The sequence below is a fragment of the Sphaerodactylus townsendi genome, linkage group LG04 (assembly GCF_021028975.2).
Source record: "Sphaerodactylus townsendi isolate TG3544 linkage group LG04, MPM_Stown_v2.3, whole genome shotgun sequence".
Lineage (NCBI taxonomy): Eukaryota > Metazoa > Chordata > Lepidosauria > Squamata > Sphaerodactylidae > Sphaerodactylus > Sphaerodactylus townsendi.
This window is the reverse complement of record NC_059428.1, coordinates 149,711,272-149,730,602: the sequence shown is the minus strand read 5'-3', so window position 1 is coordinate 149,730,602 and position 19,331 is coordinate 149,711,272. Positions and strand designations below refer to the sequence as shown.

At 48.2% G+C, this 19,331-nt stretch overlaps 1 protein-coding gene across 1 annotated transcript in view; it reads left to right on the top strand.

Annotated features, from left to right (window-relative positions):
- The window catches only part of RAB26 (RAB26, member RAS oncogene family), a 180,792-nt gene that overhangs the window by 75,918 nt on the left and 85,543 nt on the right, over positions 1–19,331 (top strand). The window contains exon 3 of the mRNA XM_048494280.1: positions 16,257–16,298. Within this exon, the coding sequence (XP_048350237.1) occupies positions 16,257–16,298 (42 nt within the window). The remainder of the gene's footprint in view (positions 1–16,256; positions 16,299–19,331) is intronic.

Below are 19,331 nucleotides of genomic sequence, written 5' to 3'. Positions count from 1 at the left end.
AAAAGTCCTCCTTTAACTAGAGCAATGCTGAGAAACGCAGGTACGGATAAGGTTTGCATAACTGATACGTACGGGCCTCTTGGTAGCACCTCAACAAGGCAGAGCCAAATTGTAGCTGGTAATTAACTTGGCAGTTATTTCTTGGTGATCCTTTGCAATTCAGGCCCCAAATGCACTAGTATTTTTTCTCAATAGCTGCGCAAAGTTTTCCCATGAATCAAGTCTTTAAAGAGACAAAAGCTTCAAGGCAGAGTTAGTTGTGGGACTGCAGTCTAGAGGGAAAAGTGATTCTCCACCCTGGAGGAGGCTGTAATCCCTGAGGTCACAAATTAGAACTTCCAGCCTGGGTTGGGAAATAATTTGGGGATTTCCGGCAGTGAGTCTTGGGGGAAGGAACATTTGCTCTCAACCTGGAAGTGATGCCATCAGAAGTCTGCCTCCTGAAGCCTCCCGCTTTTCTCCAGGGAAACTGATCAGTGGGAGTTCTGGGGAACTTTGTTCTCACCTGGAAGCAGGCCGTCCCTGAGAGAGCCAGGCATGGTTAAGAGCATGCACTTCCACCTGTATAAACCAGGTTTGATTCTTACCTGCCACTTGGAGATGTGAGGCCATTCCAGGAACCAGGTTAGCTTGTGCACCAACATGCCAGTTGGGTGACTCCTGGTTTAGTCACAGTTCTTCAGAGTTTTCAGCCTCACCCACCTCACAGGGTGTTTGTTGGGAGGTAAAGGAAAGAGTTTGTCAGCCCCTTTGGGTCTCCTTACAGGAGAGAAAGGGGAAATATAAATCCAAACTCCTCCTCCTCCTTCTCCTTCTATACAGCATGTCTTAGTCCGCTAACTAGATTAAGGCAGTGGAAACCATTTTGCTGTGCCTGGCCAATCCAGGTTTTATACCCCTCTGGTCACATCCCTTGTATCGTGTTGTCTGATCCCTTTCTGATCCCGTGAAGGGCAAAGTGGTAGGCGAGGGAGGTGTCCTCTGACTCTCCCTGATACTGGTGTAAGGAGAATTCACGTCTTCCCTTCCAAGGTTGTGTACAGACGTTGCTTCACCCTGGAACAAAACAATATGCTCACATCCAGGGCCTATCTCAAAGCAGCTGCAGGCAGCTGAGCGCTGTGTCGAGCTTTTAATTATTTACTTGTTTAGAGAATAAACAGAGTCCTGTGACAGGCAGCTTCGTACAGGCTTTTCCAAAAAGATTGTAAATGTTAATTCCTTAAAAACTAAACTAAGGCAGAGTGACCCCCCCAGGATCCACCACCAGCCCTGTCCTAGACATTCAAATTTAAAAGGGCTTCTTTGGAGAGATGAAAGTACCAGGGATACAAACCTTCTAATCTCTAATATAATGTTAAAGTTTAAGTGGCACGCTCTGTGACACACCCATTGAGTTTGATCTGGTGCCTCCAGTACAATGAACTTTCTCCTTTCTCCTCATTTCCTCTTCCCACCTCACCTAAAAGCACCACTCTCCGTGGGGAGAAACCGTAGTTACATTAAATGGTGGGGGAGCAGAGTTGCTATTTGAAGTTTGCAATCCTGCACATACTGGAACTGGATTTTTTTTTCCTGATCTGCTTCTAAGAAAACATATTATGAGCTCTCACTTGAGGCTGAGCCGCAGGGGGTTATTATGGGGAACTGAGCACTTTCCTAAGTATTTAACTAGTTAAGTATCTAACTGTTTTAAGTGCTTTGTGGATTTGCAGTTTTTATTCTGCCTTTGCCTGGTTATTGAAAAGCGATGCCTCTGCTAAATGGCTCCCTCAAGAGGGAAAGATTAACACGGTGCCCGCTTTTGTTCTAGATTTAGATGCAGATTATGGGAAGTTTACTTTATCGTAGACTTCAGGCCGCTGCTACCCACGCTGCTAAGCCTGGTCTCTGTGGTGCTCCTCGTCTCTGTGATGGTGGAGACGGAGTTTCCAAGTATCAGGCGTCATAACAAAATCGCAGTAAAGGAACTGGGGGGTGGAAAACAATTTTCTGATTTGTATGGAGGAGTGCAAAGTGTGAATTGTGGGTCAAGAACAAAATGTTCGCCACAAAAGTAATACGAGGTCAAATTCTGTGTAAACGTGAAGATTGTTTGCATAATGCTACAGCTCCCACCTGTGTGCCACAGCCCAGCAAAATTTGATCCGGGTTGAGTCCTAAGCATCTTGAGAGGCAGCGGGGACTCTTATCTGGGGGACTGGATTTGCTTCTCCCCTCCTGTGCTCGTCAGCTCTTGCTTACTCAGCCAGCAAGCCCAAGGAGAGCCCAGCGAAGCACGCAGATATTAAACCTACAAACCATCTCCAAATCCCGCTTGCTGCTGCCACGGACCAGTGAGGCCGAGGTCCTGGGTTGCTCATTTGCTCTTCAGGATTCTAATTGAAGTTAAGCATTTTATTTTTCTTCTGACTGAATGTAGGGCAGTGCTAATTAGGATGAATCCTGCTGCTGCCAGCTCTGGTTTTAATTAAGGTTTTCCAAGGGTGATGCAACAATTCCATGCTCTTATCAGCCTTGTTGCTTGAGAGCAGAGGGGGCGAGCCACCTGCTTCAGCCTTCTGGTCTTGCAGTTTGGATCCTGGGTAGACAGGACCAGGCAACAGAAGGGCTGCTTTGTCCCCAGAGGGACAGGCAGAACAGAAGGGGCTGCTTCTGTCCCTGTGAGGTCTCTGTCCCCAGCTAAGACTGTAAAAGAGCCTCTTTTCAGTAACCTGGAAACCCTATGCTTTCGCAATGTGTGACTTCAAAGCACTTTATAACACCCCTGTGGGGCGGGCCACTTGTGTATCCTCAGATTTCCAGTTTTGTTGTCTGTAGCAGATACTTCTGACATCGACCTTTTGCCAAAGGACCTCAGGATGTTACATGTTCTTCTGACACTCTGTGAGGCCTTTTAGCTAACTGTGGTTCATTTGTCGCTGATCTGGAAGTCAGGTCTCCCCTGTGGACCTTTGTCGTATATTTATCATATATTTAATTTATATACCTCCCCCCCCCCCAAAAAAAAGGCTCAGGGCGGTGCACAGCAAGAGTAACAGTAATAGTAATCATAACATAAACTTCAGTTAGGCATAGTCAATCAACATAATCAGTAAGCATAACATTATGAATAGCAAGACATAAAAAACATAAAAAATATAATCAGCGAATAGCAATAATCATAACATTACACATTATAAAAATATCATAAGCACACTATCACGAAATGGAAACACATCAATAAACATAGCACGTTTGTAGGGATGAGCCCCACGAACCCGGCAGAGCCTCAGAAAGAGCGCAGGAATGCCTGTGCCATCTGTGTCCTTCTGGGCACACACGCTCACCTGTCCCCCAGGCCCCCGTGAGTCACAGGTCATGAACTACCCACTTCACGTCACCAGGTGTCCTAGACAAGGGACAGCGGGCTTTGCCCCTCAGGCGATTAGACTCCAGACAACGCTTCTCCTGCACCTAGGCAACCCCATGATGTCATGCGTCTCTATACAGTATTCCCCGCCTCCTGCTTCCCGTCCGGCCCCTATTGAAAACCTCAAATAAAGGTGCTAGGATCCGCATTAACGCAGAGCGCTACCAGATCCACAGATCACACGCTTCCTGCCGCTGGCCTTCCAATCGGTGATGATATCACCATGTCTCGGCTTCTACCTCTGGCTTCACTTCACACGTTAGCATGTAACGTGACAATGTAAACAACCAGGTAACGATAATCATAACAGTACACATAGCAAAGAATATCAGTAAACGACACATACCAACATAATAATGCCATCATTTGACAAGACATCAATTGTCCTAACCTAACTTTACAGTACAACTTACAGGTTCTCGCTTGATCTCCCTGCAGATTTTGACCGCAGGCCACTACCAAAAGCATTTGCATTTTGCAATATGTATATCTCCATCTGGCTCGTCTGTCTGTCTGTCTATGTCTATCAATCTGTCAATCAAATTCTGTAATCGGTAATAATCGGTTTCAGATCGTTAATCACACAATTGGTTTTGCATTGTTAATAGTCGGTAATTACTGGTTTCGCACCGCTAATAATAATCTGTTTCCAGTAATCAGTAATAACCGCCTTCAGTACCGCTAATAAATGGTACAATTGGTTTTGCAATTGGTAATAATTGGTTTTGGCAGCTCTAATAATCGTGTGTGTAATAACTGCTTTTCCAGTAATTGGTAATCGGTTTTGGTACCTTAATAATCGGTAATACAATCAGTTTCAGTAATCGGTAAATAACCCTGTTTGCAATTGTTAATAATTAGTAATAATTGGTTTTGGCATTGTTAATAATCGTAATAACTTCAGTTTCAATTGCGTTTAACCGGGTTTCATTAATCAGTAATTACCGGCATCATTAATAATTGTTAATAATCAGTTTTAGTAATCGGTAATAATTGGTTTTGGCATCAATAATCGGTTTCAGTAATTGGTAATTATCGGTTTCGGCATCATTAATAATCATTAATAATCGGTTTCAGTAATCAGTAATAATTGGTTTCAGCATTGTTAATAATCAGTAATTATCGGTTTCAATAATTGGTAATAATCAGTTTTGGCATCCTTAATAATCGGTAATAATCGGTTTCAGTAATCAGTAATAACTGGTTTCGGCATCGTTAATAATGGGTAATAATCGGTTTCAGTAATCGGTAATAATCGGTTTTGGCATCGTTAATAATCGTTAATAATTGGTTTCAGTAATTGGTAATAATCGGTTTCAGATAATTACTGTCGATTGATCCATCGATCCATCCTACTTTGCACTCAAAGTGTTTTCTTCCGCTTCATCACCTTCCTCAGGTACCATGTAGTGTGGGCGGGCCCCACGGGTGCCCATCAGAACTGGCCACATGCATCCCTGCTCTGAGCTTTTGTCATCCTACTGCCTGGACTATCTTCCTTCTGTTGCTTTTCCTCACCCCAAAGCCTTCCTTGTGCTTTGCTGGTGGGAGTCTAGACTCAATTTTTGCTGCCCGTCGCTTTTGAGATGGACTCCGAAGCTGCCTGAATTCCATTTCAAGGAAATAAGTCACTTCTAGTTCCCCGGAGTTCACGTCATGATCCCTGCCGCCCATCACTCTGAAGTGTATTGAGGGTGCATCGACCTCCTGAGACAGTTCCTGACCCCGGGTGCAGCAAGGCCAATCTCTGCCTGGAGATCGAAGATGCTTGCACACGGCCTCGCCAACTCCGCTCTCACCTGCAGCCCCAAGCAGATTTCCTCCCTCTGTTCTTCCCTCTTTCAATATAGGATTCTGTTGTGAGGGGGACAGCAGTTTTTGCCAGGAGACCTATAGAGGCTGCAAGAACACAAGAAGCAAAGGCAGAGCTAGCATGGAAGTTCTCCAGAGCTCTTCCTGAGATCAGAAGAAGAAGAGGAAGAGGAAGAAGAAGAGGAAGTAAAGGAAGAGGAAGAGGAAGAGGAAGAAGAAGAAGAGGAAGAGGAGGAAGAGGAGGAGTTTGGATTGAGTAACCCCTTTCTCTCTTGTAGGAGACCTGTTGGGGCTTACAATTCCCTTTCCTCCTCCTCCTGTGGCTTTAGGTGGTTGTTTTAAATTAAGGCATCAATGATTGTTGTTGTGGTTTTCACAGTTTGGTTCAAGGATCTTGTTCCTTTTCGCCTCAGCCTGGTCAGATTCTGTGAGGTGTATCAATGGAGAGAAGTGTACACAAGACTGTGTTTCTCTCTGTGATACACCTCTGAAGATGCAAGTCACAGATGCAGGAGAAATGTTAGGAACAAGATCTACCAGACCACGGCTACACAGCCCGGAAAACCCACAACCACCAGTTGAGTCCGGCCGTAAAAGCCTTCGGCTGTACAATGGATGGGATTATTTTTCCATGGAATCCCACTATAATACACAGCTATATAGACCACATTCCTGATAATTTATCCAAGTAAATTTGTGAAACTATTTGTGCAGTAAAACCCTAAGCCCCAAATGGGAAGGGCACCATAAAAGTTTCATAAAATAAATAAACGAATGAATTACTGGCTCAGATAACCCTCTCCAATGGTGCAGTTTTGCATACTTTGTGGAAGGCCAGGAGAGTGACCACTTTGAACAAGTCATCCCACACTGTTTAGGCTTTTAGAAGAAGAAGAGTTATGGATTTGTACCCCCCCCCCCCTTTCTCTCCTGTAGGAGACTCCTGTGCAAATGACAACCTTCCCTTCCCCTCACAACAAAATTCTGTGAGGGAAATGAGCTCTGAAGAACTGGGACTCGCCCAAGGTCACCTGGCACGTGTTGAAGTACGCAACCTAATCTGGTTCACCAGCTAAGCCTTCACAGCTCAAACGGCAGAGCGGGGAATCAAACCCAGTTCTCCAGGTTAGAGTCCATTTTTATCAGAGAGATAAATTGATCAGTTGTGTTGCATTTTTATCACTCTGCTTCAACTAAGCATTCTCGGAGGAGGTTTGCGTGGCTCCGTGCCCTCCCCACCACCTTGTTTACATTCACAACAACCTCAAAGTGACTGATCTAAGGTCACCTGCTTAAATTGGTGGCAGCGTAAGGATTTTATCCCTTCCCGGTCCTTTCTGACTGTCCTAACTGTAGCACCATAGAGGCTCTTTCCCTTAATTGTTGGTAGCGAAGTAGGCAGCAGTGCTTATAATTAAATTTTTAATATTCACTACTGGAACAGATGGCTGGTTAAGGACACATCCCCAGATGCCAGGTTCGGAATCAGCACCAAGGCTGTCTGCTTATTGCCCCCCATCAGCAGTTTGCTCGCTGAAATCGCTCAGGTCGCTTGATGCCACTGGGAGAGCAGAGTTTCCGTGATGGAAAGACCCCACTGTCGACTATTTAATTATATGTACATCAAGCTATATCCCCCCTCCCCACCCCCCCATACACACACACACCTTGAAGCTCTACTAAGTGGCTGGAAGCAGAGTCTCTTTCTCCTGGTTTGTGCCCTCGGGGCCAAAACATGAGTGTACCTATTTGATTTTAAAGGCGAAGTTTAGCATAAGTGTGATCTGAACAGGCCTCTTTACTTTGGATTCTCTCTTTTCATTGCTAAATTGATCAAATATTCCCAAGACGCCTCCCACAAGCTCTGAGGCTTCCCAGAAAGGCTGGCTGCTTTGCAGATCCGTGAACTGTCTGGATTGCCTCGGCAGAGGTGGCTCCATTAAATTCCTCTTAGAAGCAGCCAGAAGTGCCCTGAGACACGATGTGGCTTTGAGTAGGGATCAGAGGGGAGGTATCCACCCATCAGACCTTTGTTTGTCCTGCTAGGTTGGGCTGTGGGTTCCTGTCCCATGGGCAATCAGGGACTGTCCCATTCATTGGATGCATTTATATGGGACATCTCTATGCTGCTTGAACAGTAGAGTTTCCAGTTTAGGATTGGGAAATCCCAGGACATTTGGGTGGGCCTGGTGATAGGGTAAAATGCCCTGAGCTCCCCCCGGGCCTCCAGCGGGGAGCTTTATTTGTTCCAGGAGAAGGAGCCTGTAGTTCATGGATCACCTGTACCTTGGAAGGCTCTAGGCCCTAAATGGGTGTTGCACCTGACAGAACTCCGTTCTCTCCATCTCTGTTCTTCGTTCTTCGTCTTTTTCTTCATTCTTCCACAATTCTTTCCTCATTCTTCCATATTCTTCCTTCCTTTTCCTTCTTCTTCCTTTCCTTCCTTCTTCTTCCTTTCCTTCCTTCTTCTTTCTTTCCTTCTTTTCTGTCTATTCATGTCTTCTGTCTTTTTCCATATTCGTCTATTCGTCTTTCTCCACATTCAGTCTGTCTATTATCCTTCCTTCTTCCTTCCTTCCTTCCTTTCCTTTTCCCTTCCTTTTCCTTCCTTCCTTCTTTCCTTCCTTCCTTCCTTCCTTCTCGTCTTTTCCGGTTCTTTTTCCGTCTTCCGTCTTCCTTCCTTCCTTCCTTCCTGGCCTCATTCTTCCTTTTTTTCCTTCCTTCCTTCCTTCCGTCTTCCTCAGTTCCTTTCCTTCCTTCTTCCTTCCTCTTCTTCCCTTTTCCTTCTTCCTTTCCTTTTCCTTCCTTCCTTCTTCCTTCCTTCCTTCCTTCCTTCCTCTTCCTTCACACCTCTTCCTTCCTTCTTCCTTCCTTCCTTCCTTCCTTCCTTCTTCCTTTTCCTTTCTTCCTTTCCGGTCTGGGTTCTTCCGTCTTCCGGTTCTTCATTCCTCCCTTCTTTCCTTCTTCCTCTTTTCCTTCCTTCCTTCCTTTTTCCTTCCTTCCTTCCATCCTTCCCTCTTCCTTTTCCTCTTCCTTCCACCATTCTTCCAATTCTTCCTTTCCTTCCTTCCTTCTTCCTTCCTTCTTCCTTCCTTCCTTCCGTCTGCCCTTCCGGTTCTTCGTTCTTCACCTCCGTCTCTTTTTCCTATTCTTTCCGTTCTCATTCTTCAGTTCTTCCTATTCATTCTTCTCATTATTCTTCCAGTTCCTCATTCTTCCTTTTCCTTCCTCCTTCCTTCCTCTTCCTTCCTTCCTTCTTCCTTCCCTTCCTCTTCCTTCCTTCTTCCTTCCTTTGTTCACCCACTCCCAGTTCCCAGCTCCTGACCTGCCCCTCACTCTGGACCGCTTAGTGGTCTGGACCCAGCTTCTCTGTCAGCAGAGTCCATTTTCATGTTTTGAGGTGCTACATAATGCCACTGCACCCTATGAATGTGGTCTCTTGGGTTTTTTGTTTGTCCTGGGGGTCCAGGGACACTCATGCAGTCAACTGCCCCATGCCTGCTCCTGATAAGACAGGATTCCATGTTTCCCACCACCGGCCAGGAGTCAGTAATTCCCTGCTCCCAGATCGCTGTTCCTCAGCCTGGAGCCACTGCCCAAGTTAGCTGTATTTTGCTCAACTGGCTTTGCAAACGGATCTGCTTAATGCTTGTGTTTTAAGACCTTGGGAAGGGGCAGTAGTCTCCCCCCGAGCTGCACGCACCCTGCAGCTCTTTGGTTTGGAAAGAATCCTCCCCACTGCAGAATCCTCGCCTAAGGAGCAGCTCTTTTGCTAACACAGCCTGGGAAGCTGTGACTGGCCTGGCCCAGGAAGAAGCACGAGCAAAACCTGTCTGGTCCTCAATCATGTGAATGTGCTGGCATGCAAGGAAACCTGTTTGGGCGATTCTGTCCTCTAGCTGTGGCCAGGCATGGCTGCTGATACCAGGTGGGGATGGACGGACTGAGGCCTGCTGGGAATGCAGTGAGACTGCTCTTTTCTGCCAGGGTTGCGACAGGAGAGCAGACGCCTGCCTCCAGGGAAAGAGGAGTCAGCATGGTGCAGAGGTGAAGTGTGGTGGACTTTAATCTGGAGATCCAGGTTCGATTCCCCACCCCTCCACGTGAGCTGTAGACTTCATTCATGGAAGGAATTCTGAGAGAACCATGACCGGCCCAAGGTCACCCAACAGGCTTCATGCAGAGGAACAGGGAAGCAAAGCCACCTGACCAGATCAGAGTCCATTGCTCTCAACCATTCCACCACGCTGGCTGTCCACTGGCCTCAGCAAGGCTACTCTTCTGCAGGGCCGACACGGGTCTTGACTGTGCCCTTAGCTTGGCGGACGCTTTAAATATCTTTCCCTGGTTCTGTTTCCCCTCCTGTTGCCTCGGGGCAGTCGCCCTCTGCCTACCTCCCCTTTTCCCCAACACTGTGATCCTTTGTCTTCTGCTAGTTGGAAGTTGGCTTTTGAAGGTATTTTTAAACCTCTTCAATCACCTGTCCTTTTCCAGCAGACGTCGTAAATTTAGCCCTTTCTTTCCGTTTCCCAAAAGGCTTGTTTCTGCGACAAGAGAAGAGAGCAGCGGTTTCTGGCGGGATCCGCAAGGAAACCACACGATCTCCTCTTTCTCTTGCTGGCCAAAGACCTTTACTCCCAAAGAGATCAGCCTGAACAGAGGCGAAGCCGCTGCCCCTCCTAAGGTGTCCCCTTGTTTCTCCCCATCTCTTGTGGCTGAGTTTCCATGCACTTCTCCTTCCACGCTACCCAAGTGTGGCTTTCCCGTGTTGCTTTTGAGTGGCACTCAACGGATTGTGGAGCATCAGCATTCACAAACCATGGCCGGCGGCTTGCACAGTGCTTAATCAAAAAAGAACGAAGGGCCAGGATTGATTTCTCTCCGAAACAAATTGGCAAGCGTTAGATTTGGTGCGTGCTCTCTTTGGTGCGTGCTCCCTTCCCGTTACATCGGCTTTGCAGTGGGAACATTGCTTTGATTGTTCATCTGGCTCAGAAACGAGTTTTTCCACAGTTGCCGAGGGCCTTGGCGTTCATGCTCCCCGATCACTCGCTAACTCAACTGGGGGGATCTGCCTCTGCCCGTTGGTGGGCAAGAAAGGTAGACAAAAAAAAGTTTCATTGCATATGTTTGTTTTCTCTGCATGCAATAATTGCAGAGCCACCCAAAGTTCCAGGGCTTGAGAAGATTGGGAACTTGGGGGAAATGGGGTCAACAGAAGCCTCTTTGCTTGGGGTGGGGTCCTCAGCGTCTGAGCGGATTTGTTCATCTCCCCACACAAAGAGTTGCCATCGAAGGAAGAACAGGGACTCCAGCCTGACCAGCCTTCATTGCCTCACCAGCATGGCCAATTGGCCATGCTGGTAGGGGCTGATGGGAATTGTAGTTCCTGAACATCTGGAGAGCCGCAGGTTCCCTACCCCTGGGCTAGAAGGAGAATTTTGTGGAAGAAATCAATCAGTGGGAACGGTCTTTGGGAAGGGGCTGTGCAGGATATTGTTAGATGGGGCAGCATGGCTCAGGTTGGACCCCTTTGGGTGAGATGACTGGAGTAATAGGGCCTTCTTTGACAAATGTATGAGGGAGGCACAGGGGGAGGGAGGCAGAGAGGCTCTCAGCCAGCTGCTCCAAGAAAGACTGCACCCTGCACCCTGAACCGTGTCCCAGTTCTTTGTCCAAAGCTCCTGTTTCTCCACAAGTGTGATCACTCCTTTCCTGCCACTTTCCCCTTCTTAGAACTCTCCATTTCCTGGCTTGAGAGCTCATGGGGTGTCGTGGCCAGAATTCAGAGCTGAGACTGGAGAGACCCTGCAGTAAGATCCAACGTGGGCCCTCCTTCAAGAGAGCGGCTGGCAACCTGCAGAAGAAGAGTTTGGATTTATGCCCCGCTTTTCTCTCCCTCTAAGGAGTCTCAGAGCGGCCTCCAAGCTCCTTTCCCTTCCTCTCCCCACAACAGACACCTGGTGAGGCAGGTGAGGCTGAGAGAATTCGGAGATAGCTGTGACTGACCCAAGGTCACCCAGCAGGCTTCATGTGCAGGAGTGGGGAAACAAATCCGGCTCGTCAGATTAGAGTCCGCTGCTCATGTGGAGGAGTGGGGAGTCAAGCCTGGTTCTCCAGATTGCCGTCCACCGCTCTTAGCCACTACGCCACGCCGGCCTTTTACTAACTAGCTCCCATGGAAGGAGTGTTTTTCGCTCACGCGAGACATTGCTCACGGCCAAGCGATGCGCTGAATCTGGTCTCTGTTAAAATGGGAAGGGCATAATTTGCGAATGGCAGAGTGGGAGAAGCATCCGGAGTTACACTGCGAGCACCTGGAGCCGCACGTGCGGTTTCCCTCTCTGCTGTGAAATCGTCTTGTACTTTAGCTCCAGGCTGCCTGCCAGCAAGCTGGGAGGAGCAGAGAAAGGTGCAAATTATCTGTTGCTGGCGGAAGGAGCAGGCCTTTCTGGAACCTGGAGAGGTTTTCCAACCCACAGCGCACTTGGAAAGCGTGTCTGGCTGCTTCTGGGGGGAGAGGTTAGCTCTGGAAGAATAAGCTGCGATGAAGATCAGTATGCTGCAGCTGAAGAAAAGAAGAAGAAGAGTTTGGATTTAGACCCCACCTTTCTCTCCTGTAAGGCCTGCCAGTTCCTTTCCCCTCCTCTCCCCACAACAGACGCCTTGTGAGGTAGGTGCGGCTGTTAGAGCTCTGAAGAACTGTGACTAGCCCAAGGTCAGACCCCTGGTGAGGTAGACGGGGCTGAGAGAGTTCTGAGAGGACTGTGACTAGCCCAAGGTCCCCCATCAGGAATGCAGGAGTGCGGAAACACATCCGGTTCACCAAATAAGCCTCTGACACTCAGGTGGAGGAGTGGGGAATCAAACCCGGTTCTCCAGATGAGAGTGGGAATGAAAGGACCCAACTGAAGGGTCAAGTTGGCTGGAAAGGAGGAGGAGGAGGAGGAGGAGGAGGAGGAGGAGAGGAGGAGGAGTAGTTTGGATTTACATCCCCTTTCTCTCCTGCAAGAAGACTCAAAGGGGCTTACAAACTCCTTTCCCTCCCCCTCCCCACAACAAACACCTTGGGGGGTAAGTGGGGTAGAGGGAGCTCTGAAGAACTGTGACTAGCCCAAGGTCACCCAGCTGAGCCTCCACAGCTCAAGCGGCAGAGCGGGGAATCAAACCCGGTTCCTCCAGATTAGAGTACACCTGCTCTTAAACATTGTGCCACCGCTGCTCCAGTGGCACAGGGGTTCACAGCTTCTGCTAAAGGGAGAGCCACTCGGTCCCGCGCTCAGGGCTGTCTGCGTCTGTGTTGGTTCCACAGAAGTACAGAAAACCAGTGCTTTGAAGGATCTCAGCTTCCATTTAAGGGGGAGATAATCCCAAGTTTCTAGCCCTGACAGTTTATTTATGTGTTTTATTAAAAACATTTAAAATATTTACAGTCTGCACTCTGTAAGGAGAAAACAATAAGCTTACGAGAGATCGCAACGGTCTTTATAAATATATAACCAATTTTTCTTAAAATTCACCAATATCCATTGAAACAGGCACAGGAATGTCAGACAAAATTCCAAAAGCCAGAAAACTGGTGGGTTGGGTATCGGGGGGGGGGGGGGGGGGGCTGCAGTAGGACAAACTGCATGATTTATAGAGCTTGCAAAACTCAAGCTTGGAGGCCACATAATTTGGTCCCTTCGGCCCAAACCTCTGCTTTGGAGAACTGCTGGTGTTTGAGGCCCAACTCCCCACACCTGGCTCACGCAAGGCCACTGTGAGACTCCAAGAACCTGAGAAGATGCTGTCTTTCCCCCACGGTGCCAAAGATCATTTGTCCACCCAGCCATCTAGCAGAGGCGCTTGGCTCCTTCCCAACCCCAGATCCTTAGGCCCTGCCCCTGGTCGCTGTGCTCTTCCTGCAAAGTTCAGCTGTTCTGCTTGGGGGTCAGGTGGGAAAAGTCCGTTCTGGATTATCTGGGCCAGAAAATATTGCTCGTTACTCCAAGCCGCCCTGTCAGCCTATGGTTTCTTCCCACCTTCCAGCACCTTAACCCGTCAGTTGGGTCCTCTTATTCCCACACTAGTCCGGAGAACCGGGTTTGATTCCCCACTCCTCCACCTGAGTGTCAGAGGCTTATCTGGGGAATTCAGATTAGCCTGTACACCCCCACACCCGCCAGCTGGGTGACCTTGGGCTAGTCACAGCTTCTCGGAGCTCTCTCAGCCCCACCCACCTCACAGGGTGTTTGTTGTGAGGGGGGAAGGGCAAGGAGATTGTCAGCCCCTTTGAGTCTCCTGCAGGAGAGAAAAGGGGGATAGAAATCCAAACTCTTTTCTTCTCTTCTTATTTGGTGAACCGGATGTGTTTCTGCACTCCTACATTCCTGCCGGGTGATCTTGGGCTAGTCACAGTTCTTTGGAACTCTCTCAGCCCCACCTACCTCACCAGGGGTCTGTTGTGGGGAGAGGAAGGGAAAGGAGCTTGTAGGCCACCTTGAGTCTCCTTGCAGGAGAGAAAGGTGGGGTATAAATCCAAACTCTCCTCCTCCTCCTCCTCCTCCTCCTCCCAGTTCCTGCTTCCTTACTCCTGGGCAGGCCACCTTCCTGGCGGCCTTTCCTCCACTCCACCCCCAGGGATGGCAGGCCTGGGGCAGTGACCGCCGGTCCAGTCCTGTGTTGAAAACTCATTCCGCTGGTCTCGGTTTCTGCTGGGAACTCATCCACTTTCTTTACGTTGGGCCTCTCTCGGCGTGGGTGCTGGCATCGCAAACAAATCGGCAGGAGGCAGCCATCCATCCATTATCTCCGATAATCAGTGCGGTTATTTGGCAGCCCATTGCAGGCACATAACAAATGGGTTGGTTTTGCAGGGGGACGTGAGAGCAGATTCATTGCCTGCGTTTCAGGCCGGCTCCATCCCCCGGCAGGGATTCGTTCTCATCAATACACAAATGAAATCCATGTCCTGACAACTCCATGCCAGGAGGGGTTTGGAGCGGGCTCAAGCACAACGTTTTCCCAGGGATCAGAAGGGGAAGAGTCCAAAGCACGGACAGACCAGACTGACCTCTGGATGCTGCGCTTCGCTCACTACCTCTGTCCCAATGAAGTCTGTCCTGTCTCAGGGGCTCCTTTTCCAAGAGCAGCCCGTCTGCTAACAATGGCAGTCCAGCATGTGGCAGTGGTTAAGAGCAGGTGGATTCTTATCTGGAGAACCGGGTTTGATTCCCCACTCCTCCACCTGAGTGGCGGAGGCTTATCTGGTGAACCAGATGTGTCTCCGCACTCCTACATTCCTGATGGGGGACCTTGGGCTAGTCACAGTCCTCTCAGAACTCTCTCAGCCCCGTCTACCTCACCAGGGGTCTGTTGTGGGGAGAGGAAGGGAAAGGAGCTTGTAGGCCACCTTGAGTCTCCTTACAGGAGAGAAAGGTGGGGTATAAATCCAAATTCCTCCTCCTCCTCTGTGGTCCTTTTCCCGTTTCTGTTATAGCTCTGTGCTTTCCCCATCTCTTGCATGTGGAAGGTTCCTTCTGGGCTGTTTGAAGCTGGCTCTCTTCCCGTCCTCCCGCCGCCCCCCAGTGCTGGCATTTGATTCAGGATGCCTTTGAGGCTCTTTCTCTGAAAACACCCCTTCCTGCCAGCTCTGCCTTGTCCTGTGAAGTCTCTTTCAAAGCAGATGCAAAGATCTGAGTCCCTCAGACTAATGAATCTTAACAAGGACGGGAGGCCATTGATCTATGGGAGGCTGCGAGGAGGAGGCTCAAAACTCAAGACTGTGAGTTGTCAAGACTGTGGTTGGAAACCTGGGACCCCCAGCAGTTGATTCACATCTCTGTGCAAATTCCGTACACTTCCTTTCCTCCTGTTTTGGTGTCATTTGCAGAGTTGGTTCGCGTGCCCTTCATCAGACAGATGTAGGAATGGAGATCTCTGAGTCCTTACACCCCAGCCTGAAGGTGGGAGGGGCATTGAACAGAAAGGTGGCAGGTTTTGCATAGTATCTCTGAACCCTAACTTCTTTCTGGACTTGAATAAGAAGAAGCATTTGGATTTATACCCCACCATTCTCCCCTGTAAGGAGACTCAGGGTGGCTGACAAGCTCCTTTCCCTCCCTCTCCCCCCAACAGACACCTGGTGAGGTAGGTGGGGCTGAGAGAGTTCTGAGAGAACTGTGACTAGCCTAAGGAATGCAGGAGTGCAGAAACACATCTGGTTCACCAGATAAGCCTCCACCACCCAGGTAGAGGAGTGGGGAATCAAACCCAGTTCTCCACATTAGTTGTGACATCACAGCAGCCAGGCCAGTGGCCGCTGGGGGGGGGGGGAGAGAGAGAGAGAGAGAGAGAGAGAGAGATGGTTGACCCTGTTGTCTGTACAGCTCTTGTGTGTAGCAAAGCCAGAGGGGATGGACCGCTTTGTATCCTGGCAGCCTTCAACAGTGAAGGTCTCTGCATGCGGATAGAGGGAACAGCCTGATTTATCTGGCTTCTTGGTGCCACTGAGAAGGCAAGCGTGCAGACTGACTCCCAGAGAAGGGAGATATGGAGCTGCGTTGTGGCCTGCTTTACTGTACAGATCAACGATAGACCACAGTAATAGCACCCATCTGCTGCTGTCTTGGGAAATGGCCTTTGTGTGTGTGGAAAATGGGGGGGGGCTACCCTTCATGGTGGACAGAGAGACCCTGTGACCCCTGCAGGGTGTTTTGCACCAGTAGAAGCTGGACGTTGCTTTGTGTAGAGCATTGGTGTAATCTCATAGGGGTGTTTGTGAAACTCTGAGCGGAAATACTGATGGGTTCTGTTCTTTCAGCGTTGGCATTATGATCCCCGGCTGTGGTGCACACTGGTTTCTTGTAGGAGAGCAGAAATCTGTGGGGAGGGCAGCCATGGGAGTTATTGGGAGTTATTTTGGGGACCTTCATCATCTTGAATCCCGTTCACCAAGCCTCTGAAGTCTTCATAAGCCAACCACCAGCAAAGAATAGCAACCTGGGCCTCTCCCACACATACTAAACTTGTCTGTTTTTCTCTTTTCCAGAACAAAGTCTTGAATGTGGACGGTGTGAAGGTAAAGTTACAGGTGAGACTTCTGTTACCTTTCCTCCGTTTTATCATCACAACAACCCTTTGAGGTAGGCTGTCCTGAGAGAGGGCGACGGGCCTGAAAGCACTCAGTCAGCTCCATAAACTGTCTTATGTTCTAGAGGTGTAAGAGAGTCTGGTCTCTTCTGGGAGAGTCTGATCTCTTCTTCTTTTTGGCTTCTCAGTCCCGGACGAGGATCACACCCAATGAACATAAGAACATAAGAACATAAGAACAAGCCAGCTGGATCAGACCAAAGTCCATCTAGTCCAGCTCTCTGCTACTCGCAGTGGTCCACCAGGTGCCTTTGGGAGCTCACATGTAGGATGTGAACGCAATGGCCTTCTGCGGCTGTTGCTCCCGATCACCTGGTCTGTCAAGGCATTTGCAATCTCAGATCAAAGAGGATCAAGATTGGCAGCCATAAATCGACTTCTCCTCCATAAATCTGTCCAAGCCCCTTTTAAAGCTATCCAGGTTAGTGGCCATCACCACCTCTTGTGGCAGCATATTCCAAACACCAATCACACATTGCGTGAAGAAGTGTTTCCTTTTATTAGTCCTAATTCTTCCCCCCAGCATTTTCAATGGATGCCCCCTGGTTCTAGTATTGTGAGAAAGAGAGAAAAATTTCTCTCTGTCAACATTTTCTACCCCATGCATAATTTTAGCTAGACTAGTCCAACTTCATATATCCCCCCTCAGTCAGCCTCCTCTCCAAACTAAAGAGTCCCCAAACGCTGCAGCTCTTCCTCATAGGGAAGGTGCTCCAGTCCCTCAACTTCATCCTTGTTGCCCTTTCTCTGCACTTTTCTTTTCTACATCTCCTCCAATGTATCCTTTTTTGAGATGCGGGCGCAACCAGAACTGGACACAAGTACTCCAAATCGCGCGGTCGCATTCACTGCTTTATACACAAGGGCATGACAATCTTTGCAGTTTTATTATCAATTCCCTTTCTAATGATCCCCAGCATAGAGTTTGCACCTTTTTTCACAGCTGCCATGCATTGGAGCTTGACATTCCCATGGAACTATCAACTGGGAGACTTAAATCCCTTTCCCTGGTCCTGTGACTGTTAGCACTGACCCCTGTAGCGTGTTCATGTGAAGTTTGGATTTTTGCCCTATGTGCATCACACTCTTACATTTTGCTACATTGGAAGTCTGCATTTGCCATTTCTGAGCCCTCACTCACCTATAATTTATCAAGGTCCGGCTTGGAGCTCTTCAAGCACATCCTTTGTGGTTCTCACCACCCTACATAATTTGGTATCATCTGCAAACTTGGCCACCACATGCTACTCCACCCCTACTTCCAGGTCATCATTTATGGGTGAATAGGTTAAAGAGCACTGGTCCCAAAAGCGGATCCTCTTGGGGACACCATACTCCCAACATCTCTCCCATTGTGAGTAGTGAACTTCTCATTTTACACCCACTCTTTGTTTCCTGTTTTCTCTAACCAGCTTTTAATCACATAGGAGGGACTTCCCTCTTATTCCTTCTTACATTTGCTGAGTTTTCAACAGTCTCTGGTGAGGAACTTTGTCAAAAGCCTTTTGGAAATCCAAGTAGACAATGTCCAATCGGTTCACCTCCCTGTCCACATGCCTGCTGCTTACACCCCTCAAAGAACTCTAGTAAGTTTGTAAGACAGGATTTGCCTCTGCAAAAAAGCCATGCTGACTCTTTTCTCAGCAGGTCTTGCTTTTCTACATGTTTTATAATTCTTATCTTTAATGATAGATTCTACTAATTTACCAGGAAACAGATGTCAAACTGACTGGCTCTTGTAATTTCTCGGGTCCCCAGACCCTTTCTTAAAGATTGGTGTGACATTGGCCATCTTCCAGTCTTTCAGGGATGGAGCCTGATTTCAGGATATGTTGCATATTAAAAAGTGAGTAGAAGATCAGCAATTTCATGCTTGAGCTCTTTTAAGAACTCTGGGTGAATGCAATCTGGGGCCAGGGATTCTAGTAACATTTAGTTTATCAATGGCTGCCAGAACTTCTTTCCTTTGTCTATCACTTCATCTTCAGCTAGTTCCTCGGATTCGGCCTCCTAAGAAGCTTGGTTCAGGTGCAGGAATGTTCCTCACCTCCTCTTGGGTGAAGACAGATGCAAAGAATTCATTCAGCTTCTCTGCAATCTCCCTGTCATCTTTTAGCACACCCCTTTGTTCCTTGTCTTTGTCATCTAACGGGCCTACTTCACTTCCCTTTTGCTTGGCTTCCTGCTTTTGATGTACTTGAAGAACTGTTTGTTGCTGGGTCTTGATGTTCGCAGCCATGCGCTCCTCATAATCCTTTTTTTTGCCTCCCCCCTTACAGCTAACTTGCTTCTCTTTTGCCACCATTTGTGTTCCTCTCATATTCCTTTCATATCAGCCAAACTGGACTCCCCATTTTCTAAAAGACATTTTCTTTTCTCTTGATAATTCTCAACCTCTCTCTTTGTTAACCACATGGTGGCTTTCTTTTGGACTGGGTGCTGCTCTTTTCTAACCTGTGGAACACATATTCCAGCTGAGCTTTTATTACTGTGTTTTTTAAATAACCTCCAAGCATCCTGGACAGTTTTGACTTCCTCTGATTTTCTCCCTTTCAGCTTCCTCTACACTATCCCCCCCCATCTTTGGAGAAATTTCCCTTTCTGAAGGCTTAATGTAACTACATTAGTAGTTGCCACTTGTTCTGCATGCTGAGATACTGAATCTGACAGCATTGTGGTCGCTGTTCCCTATCGGCTCAACAACACTGACTCTCCTGCACCAGGTCCTGGGTCCCACATAGAATTAAATCTAGGATCACCTCTCCCCTGGGTTGGTTCCACAACCATCTGCTCTTAAGCTACAGTCATTTAGCATATCCAGGGAATGCTCTCTCCTTTACTATGACCTGAACATGCATTTTTCTCCAGTTTATATGGGGATAGTTAAAATCACCCATTACCACCTCACATTTTTTTTTTTGTTGGCTCTCCTCTCTAATTTCTTTTTTTTTCCATCTCTGTGAATCCTCTTGTG